Source organism: Echinops telfairi, unplaced genomic scaffold (genome assembly GCF_000313985.2).
Source record: "Echinops telfairi isolate 266 unplaced genomic scaffold, ASM31398v2 ScPeMD7_7468;HRSCAF=8506_0, whole genome shotgun sequence".
Classification (NCBI taxonomy): Eukaryota; Metazoa; Chordata; class Mammalia; order Afrosoricida; family Tenrecidae; genus Echinops; species Echinops telfairi.
This window is the reverse complement of record NW_022111369.1, coordinates 31685837-31702141: the sequence shown is the minus strand read 5'-3', so window position 1 is coordinate 31702141 and position 16305 is coordinate 31685837. Positions and strand designations below refer to the sequence as shown.

The following is a 16305-nucleotide window of genomic DNA, read 5'->3' as shown; positions in this document are numbered from 1 at the left end:
GAGTGGGAGCATTTAGGAACTAGAGGAAAGTTGTATGTTTCATCGTTGCTACACTGCACCCTGACTGGCTTGTCTCCACCTCACACCCCTTCCATAAGGAGATGTCCAGTTGTCTACAGATGGGCTTTGAGTCCCCAATCTGCACTCCTCCTCATTCACAGTGATATGATTTTTTTGTTCTGATGATGCCTGATACCTGATCCCTTCAACACCTCATGATTGCTCAGGCTGGTGTGTTTCTTCCATGTTGACTTTGTTGCTTCTGAGCTAGATGGCCGCTTGTTTACCTTCAAGCCTTTAAGACTCCAGATGCTATATCTTTTGATAGTCAGGCACCGTCAGCTTTCTTCACCACATTTGCTTATTCACCCGCTTTGTCTTCAGCAATTATGTCGAGAAAGTGAGCATCCTAGAATGCCAGTTTAATAGAACAAAGTGTTCTTGCATTGAGGGAGTACTTGAGTGGAGGCCCAATGTCCATCAGCTATCAAGGATTATGTTTAAAGCCACGAGCAGCTCTGAGAGAGAAAGATGAGACTGTCCACTCACATAAAGTTTACAGTCTCAGAAACCCTGAGGAGCAGTTCTCTGTCCTACAGGATTGCTGTGAGTCACACTCTACTTGGTGGCCATGGGTTCACCTTGTATGGGGATCAGAACAAATGTTTCTTTGCTGCAGAGAGCTTCATGTGGTTATTTTTTAGTATCCATTCTCAATCGAAGCTGTGCTTGAAAGTGTAATTATGGTTGGGAAATCAAAAAAAGTCTTTGCAGAGAATGATATCAAATAATCTTAGTGAATCAAAATAAGGGCTTTATATGAAGAGGACACACATTTCAGTAGGTGTTGCCCCAAAAACAGCCAACGCAGGAAAGCCCAGAAAGCCAAATCCAACACTGACTGGGCCCCTGCTGGGGTTCCAGGTCCTGGCTCTGCTATGTGTGCTCTGTATGTGTTTTGTGTAAAATCTTCCCAACAATCTTCGCTGGAAATTATGTATGCATGTCATACACGTACACGTGTGTCACTTAATTTGTTATACTCACCAATGGGTTTTTTTCTTCTAGTGCCTTCTACTCCAGTGCATCTTGCCAATGGAATGAAAAATTACATGAAGAAACCTTCCTACCTGCAAGACAGTGCTGTAGATTCTTCTTCTGAGGATCGCCACTGGCCACAGGGTACCCTGAAGCACATCAAGGACAGCTCCTTCAGTGTGCTGCCCGGTGGCCTGAGGGAAGGAAGCCTGAGTTCTCAGGATTCCAGAACGGAGAGTGCCGGCTTGTCCCAGAGCCAGGTCAACGGCTTCTTTGCCAGCCATGGAGGTGACCGGGCCTGGAAGGAATCATTTCATGGCAGCCCGGCCTCATCTGTCATATCCAAAGCTTCTGCGAAAAAGAGAATCTCCGTGGACTGTGGCCAGAGCAAAGCTAAAACACTGGGCATCATTGATGCAGCAGATTACTCGGATCGTGGCGATTCAGACACGGACGAAACCACTTATTCTCAGACTCGGGATCATCAAACACCAAAAAAGGCATAGTGAATGTTAATCTCTCTGTATTTTCATTTAGCACAAAAATAACCACAAAAATAATACAAGGCAAAATAACTGTGTTGTAAGCTACTTACATATTTTGTGTAGGTGTAATCTTTTATACTTTCTGCTACTAACTGCTACTGCATTTGATGCTAACTTTCACAGAAATCAGAAGCTTTAAATGCTAACTATGAAATAGCTGTTACCCTGGAGACTTGCCACCTGGTGCACAAAGGAGAGAATAATCAGATTATGAATGCTTTCTTACATGTTGCTTTTCCCTTGGATATTTAATTATTCTGTTAATAAGAGAACTTAAATATCTAAAAACCAAATTGCTCCCAGTACTTCTAATAGTGGGTAGTTGGCTTTACTATGGATAGCCCACGTCTTCTAATGTTCAAATATTCTGAAGTTCTAAATTAATAATGATATAATAATAGTAATAATATTGAAAAGTTTACTAAAAAGATTTCTTAGGAAAGTTTCCTAGAAATGATGCAAATTTACATTAAAATTCATAAGCCATTTTGGAAAGGAACAGTTACATCCATTGTTCACTGAAGAGATACACCCTCAAAATTGGGGGCTTAGCTTCTGTTCATAGATGCTGCTCATTCGCTGCTTGTTGTTAGGTGCCATTGAGTTGGTACCGGCCCATTGTAACCCTTTGCACAACAGAACAAAAACTGCACAGTCCTATGCCATCCTCACAGTTGCTCTTTAACCTGTTTGCCCACTGTGTCAATTCATCTTCTGAGGGCCTCCCTCTTTCTCACCAGCCCTCGACTTTACCAAGCATGGCATCTTTCCCCAGAGACTGGTCACTCCTGATAATATGTCCAAACTATGTAAGGTGAAGTCTCACCAACCTTGCCTTTAAGGAGCACTCTGGCCATATTTCTTCCAAGACGGATTGGTTTTTCCTTTTGGCAGTCCATGGTTCTTTCAGTATTCTTCTCCAGCACTACAATCCAAATGCATCAATTCTTCTTTGGTCACCTTTATTCGGTGTCCAACTTGTCACATGCATATGATGCCATGGAGAATACCATGGCTGGGGTCAGGCACACCTTAGTCCTCAGAGTTACATCCTTGCTCTTCAGTACTTTAAAGAGGTTTTATGCAGCAGATTTACCTAATGCAACTCATCTTTTGATCTCTTGGCTGCTGCTTCCATGAGCATTGATTGTGAATCCAAGCAAGACAAAATTCTTGACAACTTCAACCTGTTCTATGCTTATGTCAGATTTATACACATAAGCAGAGTAAACATGAAGCCTTCTCATCATAAGGTGAATACTTGTCAGGTGCCATGAAGTTGGCTTCTCCTCCTGGCGACCCTATAGGACAGATTAAAACCGCCTCATAGAGTTTCCTGGGCTGTGGTAGTAGGAAGACCCTGGACAAGGTGGATTGGCACAGTGACTTTAGCAGTCTGCCCAAGTGGAGCAATGACTGTGAGCATGGTGCAGGGCCAGGGCAGTGTTCAGTTCTGTGTTGTGCAGGAAGTCACTGAGGAGGCAGAACCAACACAGCCGCCCCTAACCACAACAGTGAGCTTCAAGCCTCTCATCTTTCAGTAGCAGCAACGCACTTTAACCGCTGCACCAGCAAGGCGTCCTAAGTCAATACCTGCCCCTTGGCAAAGAACCATTATTATGGGCAATGGATTTTTTTTTTCTTTTCCAAATTTGGGACTGTGTGAAGCATCAGAAAGATTATATAGAAACCAGGTTTGAATTCCAGGCTTCTCGCCACCAAATACAGCTAGCTGTTTAACCTAGAACGAAGCCTGTTTCTGGACCTTAGTTTCCTCAGTCCTAAAGTATGAAGACATTGGATTAGAAGATCTCTTAAGATCTCTTCCAAGCACCATGTTCTTTTAATTCACCCTATCCTTAGTATTTTGTTTTGTTTTTTCAAAACATATTGGCCTTCCAATGACAATTCATTTTGAATCTAACAAAAAATCCTTTTTTTTTCCCCCCTTGTTAAGGAATCTTCCTCCTCACTGAATAAATGCAACAAAATGAATTTTAAAAGTTTTTCTCCATCACCTCCTAAACCTGGAGATGTCTTTGAGGTTGAACTGGCTAAAAGTGATAACAGCTTGGGGATAAGTGTCACGGTACTGTTTGACAAGGTTTTCAAATGTTTTCTCTTCTCCCTTTCCAGCACCTTATTGTTATATGCCAATTTACTAATTTTGCTCCAAAATGGGACACTTCTCAAATATTGCAAAACTCTAAAAGTGAATCATATCTTAACCACTCCCTTTATTTTAATTGTGTGTGCTGTTCATTTTTCTTTGGCTTCAGAAAATGAGACAAACACTACCTGTTCCCCACCCCCCAAAGTTGCCATTTCCTTCATCTGATTATGACTTGCAAAATATAAAAGGAATCTTTATGCTTCCTGTACATTTAACAGCTTCTGCATGTGCATAGAATAATGAAATGATACGTCTTCCACCCATCATGAAGAGTGAACGATTTGTTGACACATAGACATATATGCCCTTTAGCTCTTCATAATCTTTGGGTCTTCTAAACATATTTAGGATATTAAAATTTTTAAATTCATTTGGAATATATTTTAAGGTATTAAAATATGAGCATAGATTACTTGATAAAATAAAGTGAGAATTTGATGGGTGAAGATACTGGCCCCTGAATTGATTCAACGTCATGTGTTACATCTGAAAATGAACTCACTGCCATCAAGTCAATACTAACTCAGCAACCCCATGGGACAGGGTAGAACTGTCCTGGTGAGTTTCCAAGACTGTAGCTGTTTACAGGAGTAGAAAACCCATCCTTCTCCATGGAGCCACTGGTGATTTCAAACTGCTGACCTTTCTGATCGCAGCCCAATGCAAAACCCCTCTGGCAGCAGCACTCCATTGGAAGGATATTAATAAATACAAAACCCATTTGAAAGCATAGTCTGTTGTGATTGCCATCAAATCAATTCCAGCTCTGATGGCCTCCTGTGTGCAGAGTGAATTGTTCAATAGGGTCTTCAAGGCAATGATCTTCTGGAAGCAGCGCATTGCCAGACCTCCTTCTGTGATGCCTCTGGGTGGGTTTGAGCCACCAGTCTCTTAGCTAATAGTCAAGTGTTTAACCATTTGTGCCATGCAGCCTTTAAATTGTAAACTTCTGAGATGAAAACCCTAACTTTCTAGTACATTTTACGATACTATCAACTCTTTCCCTTTGCTTTAAATCCGTTAGGTTTTTAGATTTTTTTTTGTTCTTTGGCCGGGGGTGGGGGGTGGCGGCGACACCGCAGGATCACACAGGCTGGTGTGCTTCTTCCGTGGGGGGGTGTTGCCTTTTTTATTATGAAGGAAAATAAAATCTACATGTTGACAGTAGATAGCAGTTCCACGCACTAAGTCTCATAAAGCACCATAAAGTCACTTCTCTACCAAGGTCTGGTAAAATGAAAGAAAATATCTTCTGCTTTGATTTGTAGGATACACTTTCAGTTTAGTAAATACAATCTGTAGTGTATTATTTCATATGCAAGAGAGGTTCAAAGAGTTCATGGAAAAATTCCATTACCTTTTCATTCATTTCTTCTCTGAACTTTCTGAAGCCCCCTTTTACACTTTGTTTTACTAGCTCTCCTGGAAAGCTAATTTTGCATGGATGGATTTTGCTTTCTGCTTGCTTACAATGCATGATGTGTAGACTTACAAAAGATCCACAGTCCCTCACCTTGTCAGGACTGAGAATGTTGTGATTGTTTTAATTACAGTAAATGGATTTTGGCTAAAATGTCACTGCTCTGACATTTGAAAAGATTGGCTAGAAACATTCTTGGGTATTGAAGTAATTTCACATGCTGACTTGATACTGCTACTTTAGCTGATGCTTTAAATGCATTCTAGATCTCAAATTTGAAAAAGAGTGAGAAAAAAATTTTTTGTGTTAACACAATATTATTTTATCTCTTTCTGCTTAGGGAGGTGTGAACACCAGTGTCAGGCATGGTGGTATTTATGTGAAAGCCATCATTCCCCAGGGAGCAGCAGAGTCTGATGGTAGAATTCACAAAGGTATAGTGTCTATGTGTGTGCTTGAATTCGATATGTAGCTATCACGCCAAAGAATAGATAAGAAATTAGAGAGTTGAGCAAGGTCTTCAATTTGTAATATGAAATACCTTTATTACACCTACTCCTCTGTACTGACACAGGTTCAAAAGTACAGGTCACTTTGTGAAAATTGGCACTAGCACAAAAATGATAAGCAGATCAGATTACAAATAGAGGATGACTACATCGTTGCATAACTGCTAACCCACTGAGAATCATGGCTCAGCCAAGTAGATACATCATCTTGGCCAATGTTGCTCTCACCTCGCTTCTCCATAATATTTTACTACCAGATATTCCAATGGACCAGATTCAAGCTGGTTATATAGTAGATTTTATTATTGACGTAAATTCAAAATGTCAGGTCCCAAAAGAGTCAATAAATGATGAATAGATATATTAAATTATCTCAATGCTGTTCCAAAAGCTTTCTTTATAGCTTATTTTCTAGTATCAGAAAATAACTAGACAGTATTTTCACTCATTGTTTGCCCTAGCTGAGAAGAAAATTGCCAGAGGCTGCAGGAGGGAAAAGGCCCCGGTATTTTCAATGACATCTGTATTTCTAATAAGCACTACTAAGGACATCTCTCAAATCTCTTGACAATTATAATTCAGTTTATGTGTTCTCATGATTTATATTGATTTCCTTTGTAAAGACGTTTGCTTTGTAACTCAAAAAAATAAACTCACTGCCATAGAGCCAATGCCGACTCATAGAGCTGCCCTGTGGGTTCCTAAGACTGTAACTCTTTACGGGAGTAGAAAGCTCATCTTTCATCCACAGAGTGGCTGGTGGTTTCGAACTGCTAACCTTTTGATTTGCAGCCTACCACATAACCACTGCACCAGCAGGACTCCTGCATATTTGCCTAAATTTAGCCATACATGATGGACAGCATTTAATGCCATTACATATAAACACTCTGTGACATGATTTTGTCCAGAATTTGTCTGAGCTTCTCCTTAAATAATTCAATGCAAAGTAAACCCAGAAGTGTTGAAAGAGCATGTAGAACTTTTTTTTTTTAATTCTTTTTTCTCTATGGATTTTATCAAGGTGATCGTGTCCTGGCTGTCAATGGAGTTAGTCTGGAAGGAGCTACCCATAAGCAAGCTGTGGAAACACTGAGAAATACAGGGCAGGTAATGGATCATTATGTCGGCCTTTCAAGACAACCCAGTAGGACTTAATAACGTGTTAAAATATTGGTCTGATTGAGATCTTTGAGTTTGTTACTCAAGAAACCACACCAGACTCAGGTAGCATACTGAGCTTTTTCCTTCCACACTGAAGAGGTTGTAACGGATGAAGCTGATGTTTTATATTCTATTTAGATGTTTTATATTCTATTTAGCCTTAACATAATAAAAGAGACTGGGTGGGTGGGGTCTGTAATGACATTTTTCTTTTAATTTTCGTAAACAGTTACTGCAAGTGTTCTGTCTTAGTCACTTTAGTTGTCCAAGTTATTTATTATAGTTGGATATTTCAGTATAGTGGCCATGCATTTTAATCAATCATCTCTTTACAGAGTATAATAAAAATTTGATTTTGAAAACTTTAATCATTTGCTGTTTGCCACATTTTCTTTGCCCTTCTGCCTATATTTTGGTAAGCCAGCTAGTTCAGTTAATGATTTATACCATCAGCTACACAAAGTCTTGAGATTTATTTATTTTCTCATAATTCATTTTGATGAAGAGTGTTTTCCTGTCATTTTAGGTGGTTCATCTGTTGTTGGAAAAGGGACAGTCTTCGGCACCCAAAGAACATGTCCCTGTGACCCCACAGTGCACCCTGCCAGATCCAGATGCCCAAGGTCAAGCCCAAGAAAAAGTGGGAAAGAAAACAACTCATGTCAGAGACTACAGCTTTGTCACTGAAGGTCAGGCATTGTGAGCTCTTATCACCTTACCTTGAAATTATCCATGGATTAGTCAAAACTTATTGTTACATGTTCGATCACATTCCATGCTTTGGTCTTTTTAATTATTCTTGTCCCTTGTAAATAACTGGATTAGCACTATATGGAATATAAAACAGACATGTTCTTTATTAGCACTTTTCTATGCGTCTGGGACATTTTAAGGTGGCAGTTCTGAGACACTAATCATTCCCTTTTCTCAGGGACTGCAGTGACTTATGCATTTATGAATCTGTAAATCTGCTCGACAAATGTACTGATTACTCTTGCAAACACTGCCTCACAAGCCATGTGGATTCTGAGGCTTCCTTTTTTAAAGCCCAGTTAAACAAATATTTCAAAGGAGGTTTCTTTATACCTCTGGCAAGAAGCAAACAGCAAAAACAGAAAATAAATATCTCATTTTCCTACTGTTCTGGAATTGCTGTTGTGACTTAACTAAGGCTGTAGTTAAATGTTTGTTTCCTGATTTTTCTTAAACTAATGTTTAGAAAGTGTATTCTAGTTCATTTATCTCTGTGGTCATTCAGTTACTTGATAGGTCTTTACCAGTGGGCTCTCTAGCCCTTTGAATCTACCAGCAGGGTATAGACATTTCTGAGAGATGTCCAACGCCCCTGTAATGATCCATCCTTCAGGACAGCGTCAGACTGAATTGTGCACACTGTAACTTGGGATTCCTAGAGGACAGGATCCCCACTGCCTTCTTAGGTACCAACGAGTCACTCTGGGAGAACAAGCCACTGGCTCACCAGAGGCTGAGGAATGGCGGTGGTAGTCATTGGTGCATTTGGTTTTTTTGGGAGAGATCAGCATCAAGCACCCACTGGGCTGAACTAAGTGTCAGGTCCACATCCAGAATTTAAAAATATTTGCTTCCAGTGGAAAGAGTTCCAGTGCTACTGTTACATAGGTAGAAGATTGGACGACGTCTAGAACTCTTAACACCACAGTTTTGCACAATTACAAACTGTATTGAGAGCCATTCTTCTGCAGCCATTCTCCTTCAGCTGAACCTGTGCTCCAGTGCACTCCTAGCACGCAAATTAGTCCTGTGTGATGGAATGTTCATGGTCCTACCCACAGCCTTTGTTCATCCTCACACCTTTGGGCAGAAAAGAGAGACACAATAATTCACCATTTAAAGCCATGTCTCTGCCACACGGTTCCAAGTACAGAAAGCAGCTCCATCTGGAAGTGTAGTTCACAGTTGTCCCCCACAGCTGCCCTAAAGGTGCAGAAGGGGTGGGTCTATGGTATAGATGGGGGAAAAGAAAATATTCTTACCATTTGAGCGCAACCTCCTTTAAAAGTCCATTCTTTGCTGGCTTGACTGGTTTTTAGAGTTCTGTGATTATAAATTAACCTCTGTTGTTAATGTTCTGGTTTCGCTTTGGGGGACAGGATAGAGAAGCGTGTAGCTGCTCACACTGCCATCTTGTATCCCTGCTAAACAGTCTCTTAAAGCACATGGTTCAGAAGCCTCATTCCATTTTTAGAAGCCCAATTTCAGACCCTGTTTTCTCTTCATCCATTATAGTTCATTAAATTTTCTTAATTTAATGATGTTATTGCTATGTGCCATCAAGTGGAGTCTCACTCAGTTTAATACTTTAAAGAAAAAAAACTGTTGACAAATCAATTCCCACTCTTCAGTATCAGGATTCATAGCATGAAATGGGTGAGTATTGTAGAATAGTCATTTGTTGCTTATTTATTTTTTAATTCCTCTAACAGTTTACATGTGTGTATGTTGATGTTTACCTATAGCATAGTATGAATGGTTAATTTTTTTAAAAATATCTTTGTTTCCTCCAGAAAATACATTTGAGGTAAAATTGACTAAAAATAGTTCGGGCCTAGGATTCAGCTTCTCACGAGAAGATAATCTTGTACCTGAACAAGTGAACACCAGCATAGTAAGGGTTAAGAAGCTGTTTCCTGGACAGCCAGCAGCAGAAAGTGGAAAAATTGATGTGGGTGATGTGATCTTGAAAGTGAATGGAGCCTCTTTGAAAGGACTGTCTCAGCAGGTGGGCACCTTGCGTGTTTAATGATGAGATGGATTGGCCTTTCAGGACAGGTTCATAATTCTCATTCAACTCTATCTTTGTTTGCATTCATGGCGTCCACAGGAAGTCATTTCCGCTCTCCGGGGAAGGTCCCCAGAAGTTTCCTTGCTTCTTTGCAGACCTCCACTTGGTGTGCTACCTGAAATTGATACCGCTCATTTGGTGAGACTGAGGAGATATAATTGAGATCTTCATAGAGAATTAGTTCGGAGAGTCGCTGTTTCAGCTGTAGTGACTGCACCATTGATCGCGCTCTGCTTTCTGCTTAGTTGTGTGTTCAGTGTGCCACTTCACTCCTCGGAGTGCTTTCTAGATTTGTCATTTAAAAATAATTAGATTCACTTTCTCCTCTCTTTCAATTCAAGAGCTCTCAGATTTCAGGATTGTTGTCCCTATGCGTAAGTAGGAGAGGGTGTAAAACAATGTCTTCAAAGCAAACAAACAAAATGCCTCTTGTTTATTTCTTCCTTGTGTCAAACTGGGAAATGTAATTTTCATTCTGAACTAATTTGGACAAAAAGAGGATTTTGTAGGATTTTTGGTCTTTTTCTTTTTAACACTAAACATAACAGATAAAGGGGTTTGTCCAAGAAATAGCTGAAGGATCATAACTGTTTTATTTATAAATTGTATGCTGATAGGTACAATTCCATAACTAGATAACTAATGAAGTAATTGAGGAAGACGAAAGACAGCTTTAGACTCTCTGGTTGATAGAGTGGTTACTTGCCACTCCTAGTGAGCAGTAGCTAAAGTCAGTATGTGTCATATGAGTATCTTTTTCTATGTCTCCCTGCAGACCCCACTGCACTCACCAGCACAAGTCCTTCTAAACAGCACGAAAGCCTTTCCTCAGCCTTCATGTATGGAGCAAGGCACCAGCTCAGATGACAATGATGTGTCTGACAAAAGCAAGAAGCAATGTCAGTCCCCATCCAGGAGAGAGAGTTACAGTGACAGCAGTGGGAGTGGAGAAGATGACTCAGGGAAAGCTCCAGCAAGGTTGGCAGATATGAGCTGGAGCTCAACTTTGCATCAGACTCTGAGCCACGTGGTGTCACAAGCACAGGGTCAACATGAAGCATCCAGGAGTCACGAAGATGCCCCTAGTGCCATGTTTTACTGTCCTCAGGAAATACCCGGCAAACTGGAAGTCAAGCACAGGTATTCTCAATTGTATGTGCTGCATGTGAAGCTTGTCAGTAACTGTGAGAATGCAGTGGGTCTAACTGTGAACTTCACAGTGGATGATGACCTGGATGTCTAGCTGTATCAGTAAGCTCTGTGGCCATTCAACACGGGCCTTGCTTCCAGTGTATTTTTAATATCATTGGCAAGGTTATCTTTTACTTTAACCTGAAAGAGAAGAAACCTATTTAAATAATGATGGGTGGCAAAGTAGTTAGCCAAAATAGACATTGAAAGAGAGAGGGAAAGGCTTGATAGTTTGCAAAAGGAAGGAGAGAAAAGGGGGTAGCAGACACGAAAATAAAGACTTGCAAGCATAAAGAATACAAGGACACGTGTGTCTGTATCCAGGGTTAATCATATTTGTTCATGTTTGCTTGGTGTTCTTGAAAAGGGTAGTTTTTTCCTGTTCTGTCTTCTGAACCAACCATCAGAGTAAAATTTATATTCTTTATTTTCTCCATTTGGCACAAATACTTGACTTTGAGTAACATTGGCTTCAGCCCTTGAGTTAATAAGGAATCGGAATCAAAAAATGGCACTCATCCCACCTTGCTGGTCATACAGCTTAAAGAGCTTCTTCATAATAGAATTTGAATTGAAAATAAATTGGCTGAAAAAAAAGAAAGAAAAGAAATTGGTAATGTTACCATGTAACAGATGTAAAATGAATTCACTGCTCAGAATCAGGCATAAATTAAGTAGGATCTTAATCAAAATCAGATATAAGTATGTGCTATGATTTGCAAATGCTTCACATTTCCTTGTGCCACATATTTAATACATTGACATTGAAATGTACCTGAAAATACTTTTGCTTCTTATCTTGGTAGTGATACTCCTTCCCCTGTACCCCCGGATGTGACTGAGCAGAGTTGTCAAAAACAGCCAGAATCTTCTTCCTCTAATTCAATGGATAGACACCCTACTCATGATACTTCTGAGCCTATGAGGCAAGGAGACTTGACATCTTTGAAAAAGGTCTCAGAAAACCATCTTGAAGACTTTGAGCTGGTGAGTTGTTTCCTCTGTATTGAATTAAAGCCATATTTACTCATTTAAAATACCTACTGCCATCAGGTTAATTTTGACTCATGGCAATCCTACTCTTGAAGCTATAAACCTTTATGAAAACTAACAACCTCATCTTTCTCCCTTGTTATGGATGGTGGATTTGAACCACCGACCTTGTAGTTACCAAGCCAATCCTCACCTGACAGCTTCACCAGAGTTCCTCAAGTAAAACACAGATACACAGAATTCCTTTCTAGTTGGGGAAAGATGAACAATTAGAGTAGCTGTATATCTGTATCTAGTGAATGATTGCATGCCTGGTATATAGTTGACACCTAGGTACATACTGTGTCATTTTTCTGAGATTTGCTGGCTTCAGCTATAAACTGGGGGTGCTGGTGTTACAGTGGTTAGGACTCAACTGCTAACCAAAAGGTCAGCATTTCAACCCACCAGCTACTCCGAGTGAGAGCCATGTTGCAGCCTTCTCCCATAGCCATTACAACGTGGACATCATATGGGGCAGATCCACGTAATGCCATAGGATTGCTGAGAGTCAAAATTGACATGACAACTCTGAGTTGACCCTTATGAATTTGTGATGAGGATTAACTAAAAGACCTAGGCATGTACCTGACATGTTACCTGCTACAGAATAAGATACTTAGTAATTTTTTTGTTGTTGCTTATTTCTCGAATTCCAATGAGTTGCTTATTAAACTTGGATCAACTTTTAATATGACTTTTTCTCCATAATACTGTTTTCTGAGTCCAAATAGAATCTTTTACATTGTAATAGTGGCCCTAGTACTACAAAAGTTGGCATTTTTAGATTTGAAACTTAATTTCAAAAATAATAGTTTTCCAAGTAGTGTTCACTGTTAAAAGTAATAATAATAATTAGAAAATAAGGGGAAAGATTAGAACCATGTGTAATCTCAAGCCCTCCAAACCATAAACACCTTGGCATTTCTCTTGGTAGATTTTGTGTTTGCCTGTAGTTAGGTAGGTATAGGTGTGTGGTCTGTATCTTGATTATCATCATTAGCCATAGAGTAATACAGATTTTGAATGATCTCCTTAGTAGAAATTTGTAAATCTCTACATTTCAGGGGAAATCATTTTACAAAAAAAAAATGTGTGCATAAATAAATGAAGGCATTACATTGAACCACCCCATGACTTCATATTTTACTAACAGCGTCTATATTGGTGCTTTAGAAATATGTGAAGCCTTTTTCCTTAAAGAAAATGCTCTTTAATCATGAAGAATAGCCGTATTATGCCTTTGTCCAGAAAGTGCAAGAAAAGGTCCCTGAGTAATTCCCATCTTAGGAAATGCAGAATGTATTGAAACCCATCCATGGGTACTGTGAGATTCAGCTCAATAGCAATGGGATCTACATGAGTGGCATTCTACCTAGAATTGGACTCACCTGGCTTCTTCCCTTGCATAAGTTAATTACCTCTTTGGCATCAGTTTCCTCCCTTGTAGGTAAAAGGAAATTATAGTACTCTGCCTGGATGTCTTTATGTATGTCTACTTGCATGGCAAAACAGACAACCTAAAGGAATTACTGTTTTCTTCCCTTAGGAAGTAGAACTCCTCATTACCCTAATTAAGTCTGAAAAAGGAAGCCTGGGTTTTACAGTTACCAAAGGAAATCAAAGCATCGGTTGTTACGTTCATGATGTCATTCAGGATCCTGCCAAAAGTGACGGAAGGTTAAAACCTGGGGACCGCCTTATAAAGGTGAGACATTTAAAATTCCTTTCAAATCTTTTGAAATTCCCTCTGACCTCTATCTAAGTAGAGAACAACCTACCCTGAGTGTCAGATACAGGGAGTTTCTTAGTGAGAGGATAAATTTCTCTTATTAGCAAAGTAAGTTGGATTTGTTACGTGCTTTACGTTTTTGTCACATTGTGCTTATGAATTCCACAGTAGAGGATTAGCAGGAAATACAGGCATTTCTTTTTCAGTCTTCTACTCACTAGCATATATAAAATATTAGGAAGATAAAACTATTCTCTTGGCAGCATAGCTTCTTATATTAGAAACTGAAATCCTACTTTGACCCATTCTCATTTTTTAGGTCAATGATACAGATGTTACCAACATGACTCACACTGATGCAGTAAACCTGCTTCGAGCAGCACCAAAGACTGTCCGGTTAGTGCTCGGCCGAGTTCTCGACTTACCCAGGATGCCAGTGTTGCCTCATTTGCTGCCTGATGTTACTCTAACATGCAACAAGGAGGAGTTGGGTAATGCAGTTTCAAGCTTTGCACAGAATAGTTTTCATGACTAGCTTAAGAGAAGTATGCTTATGCCTAAGTAAATAAATGTTTTTATTCCCTGAAGGTTTTTCTTTATCTGGAGGTTGCAACAGCATTCATCAAGTGGTGTATATTAGTGATATCAACCCAAGGTCAGTTGCAGCCATGGAAGGCAATCTCCAGCTCTTAGATGTCATCCATTATGTGAATGGAGTCAGCACGCAAGGGTTGACTTTGGAAGAAGTTAAGAGAGCGTTAGACATGTCACTTCCTTCAGTGGTGCTGAAAGCAACAAGGTACTTTGTGTGTGTGTGTGTGTGTGTGTGTGTGTGTGTGTTTTCACGTGCGCACATGCACATAGGCAAGCATGTGCACACACCCATGCACTTTAGCTTGTTTTTCTTATGTTCTCTTAAAAGTGTTCTGGAAATAGCAATTCACAATGAGGTGACAGGGTTGGTAAAACTAAAGCAAACTCCTTAGTGGAGAATCACTTCTCAGTGCACATAAAGTGAATAAATGGTTGGGTATAAGTTTGCAGTTCACAGAGTAATCACCACATTGATGAGTTAGAATGCTTTGCCCTGGTGGCATCGTGGCCAAGCACTTGGCTGTTAATCCAAAGGTCAGTTGGTTAGAACCCACCAGCTGCTTCAAAGGAGGATATGTGGCTTCAGTAAGATGACAGACTTGTCCTGTAGCATCACTATGAATCAGAATTGACCCGACAGAAAAGAGAACAGCTTAAGCTGGTGTAAATAAGGAAGGGAGTGTGTTGGCTTACGTGCCTGAACAAGTCCAGAGTGAGGTGGTCTTCCGTGGAATTCAATATGCCTCTTGGCTCTTTTTACTTCTCCTTCCTCTGGATGTCAGCTTCATGTTCAGGGTGGTTTCTTTTACGACAGTCACATGGCTGCATCAGGTTTCAGGCTTGACACCTGCACGCACACCATCCAGACCAAGTTCAACAAAAATCCTACCAAGCACAATAATAGCACAGTGGGTACTAGGTGCTGATTTGCTTATGCCGAGTTTATCATCTGTCCTTGATTTGAGGCAAAGAGACATTGATTGGGCTCGGCCTGTCAGGCCCATTCTGAGGGTTGTGACATGGTCAGTCCAACCCCAGCATCATGTCTACTGGAAATCATTGATAGGTTTGCCACATCCATTCTACCTCATAATAGGTTGGCCTTTTGAAAACAACAACAACAAAAAAAACTCATAGCAAATGTTCTGTTAGTTTTTGTAAAATAAACTGAGAAAATGTAAATTCAGGTTCTCTAGATTGTAGGGTTACAATATATAAATGGGAAAAGATTACATTTGTATCTGGGATGCATGATGAGTTTCATGTGCATATCTTTCAACACAGAATAAGTCAACAGGCTTACTGGACAACAAATGCCCGTGTGTTCCTTCTGAGCCTTGAAGATTGGTTGTGTGTGTTTTCCATTGAATGTAATCACTGAACTGATTCCCTCAGACATTTCTAGAAAATGGATTGAAGGTTATTTTCTCAGGTCCCTTTAAACAGTTAAAAAACAGTTTAAAAACTCTTCAAACAACCTGGAAGGTATTTTTTGTAAAAACCAATGTCTCTGCTACCTGTGGTGACAGTTGAACGCATTGCCTCCACGTCAGTCGCTTATCCTTCCCTCACTCATTTTGTCTTTTCTTTTATCTTGGCTGGATTCTCTGAAAATTAACAGTGGCAGCCACATCACTTCCCCTTCATACCCCCACCCCCACCCCAGCGTTCTCTCCAGTGTTGTACGCAGCTGCCTTTTTAAAGGCCCCTCAGGAGAGCAACAGTGGAAGGGGTAGATGTTTATACTAAAGATGGGTGTTTGTGTCAAGAACCGCGAAGGGCCTGAGGTTTTACCGTATTTGTAAACTGCTGTTTCACACCTGCTGGCAGAAGAGTGTAAGACTCCTGGATTACAAAAGACTTCATTTCTAGTGCAAGCAAGCAGAATGGGCTCCTCTGTACCTAAGTCTTGTAGAGGTGACATGTGGTCTGTTGGATAACCCAACAAACTTCTCTCTCTCTATCTCTGTCTGTCTGTCTGTCTCACGGCCATTGCGTTGTTTCCAACTCAGAGTGACCCTGTAGGAGGCAAAACTGCACCTGAAAGTTTCCAAGACGGTAACTCTTTATGGGAATAGAAAAC

General features: G+C 40.2%; 1 protein-coding gene across 1 annotated transcript in view; it reads left to right on the top strand.

The window, feature by feature from the left end:
- The window catches only part of PTPN13 (protein tyrosine phosphatase non-receptor type 13), a 244535-nt gene that overhangs the window by 191823 nt on the left and 36407 nt on the right, over positions 1 to 16305 (top strand). Inside the window, exons 23-34 of the mRNA XM_045284339.1 lie at positions 1069 to 1538; positions 3541 to 3672; positions 5517 to 5610; positions 6710 to 6795; positions 7376 to 7538; positions 9396 to 9610; positions 9713 to 9811; positions 10449 to 10813; positions 11671 to 11851; positions 13446 to 13604; positions 13948 to 14119; positions 14217 to 14427. Coding sequence (XP_045140274.1) covers positions 1069 to 1538; positions 3541 to 3672; positions 5517 to 5610; positions 6710 to 6795; positions 7376 to 7538; positions 9396 to 9610; positions 9713 to 9811; positions 10449 to 10813; positions 11671 to 11851; positions 13446 to 13604; positions 13948 to 14119; positions 14217 to 14427 — 2347 coding nt within the window. The remainder of the gene's footprint in view (positions 1 to 1068; positions 1539 to 3540; positions 3673 to 5516; positions 5611 to 6709; positions 6796 to 7375; positions 7539 to 9395; positions 9611 to 9712; positions 9812 to 10448; positions 10814 to 11670; positions 11852 to 13445; positions 13605 to 13947; positions 14120 to 14216; positions 14428 to 16305) is intronic.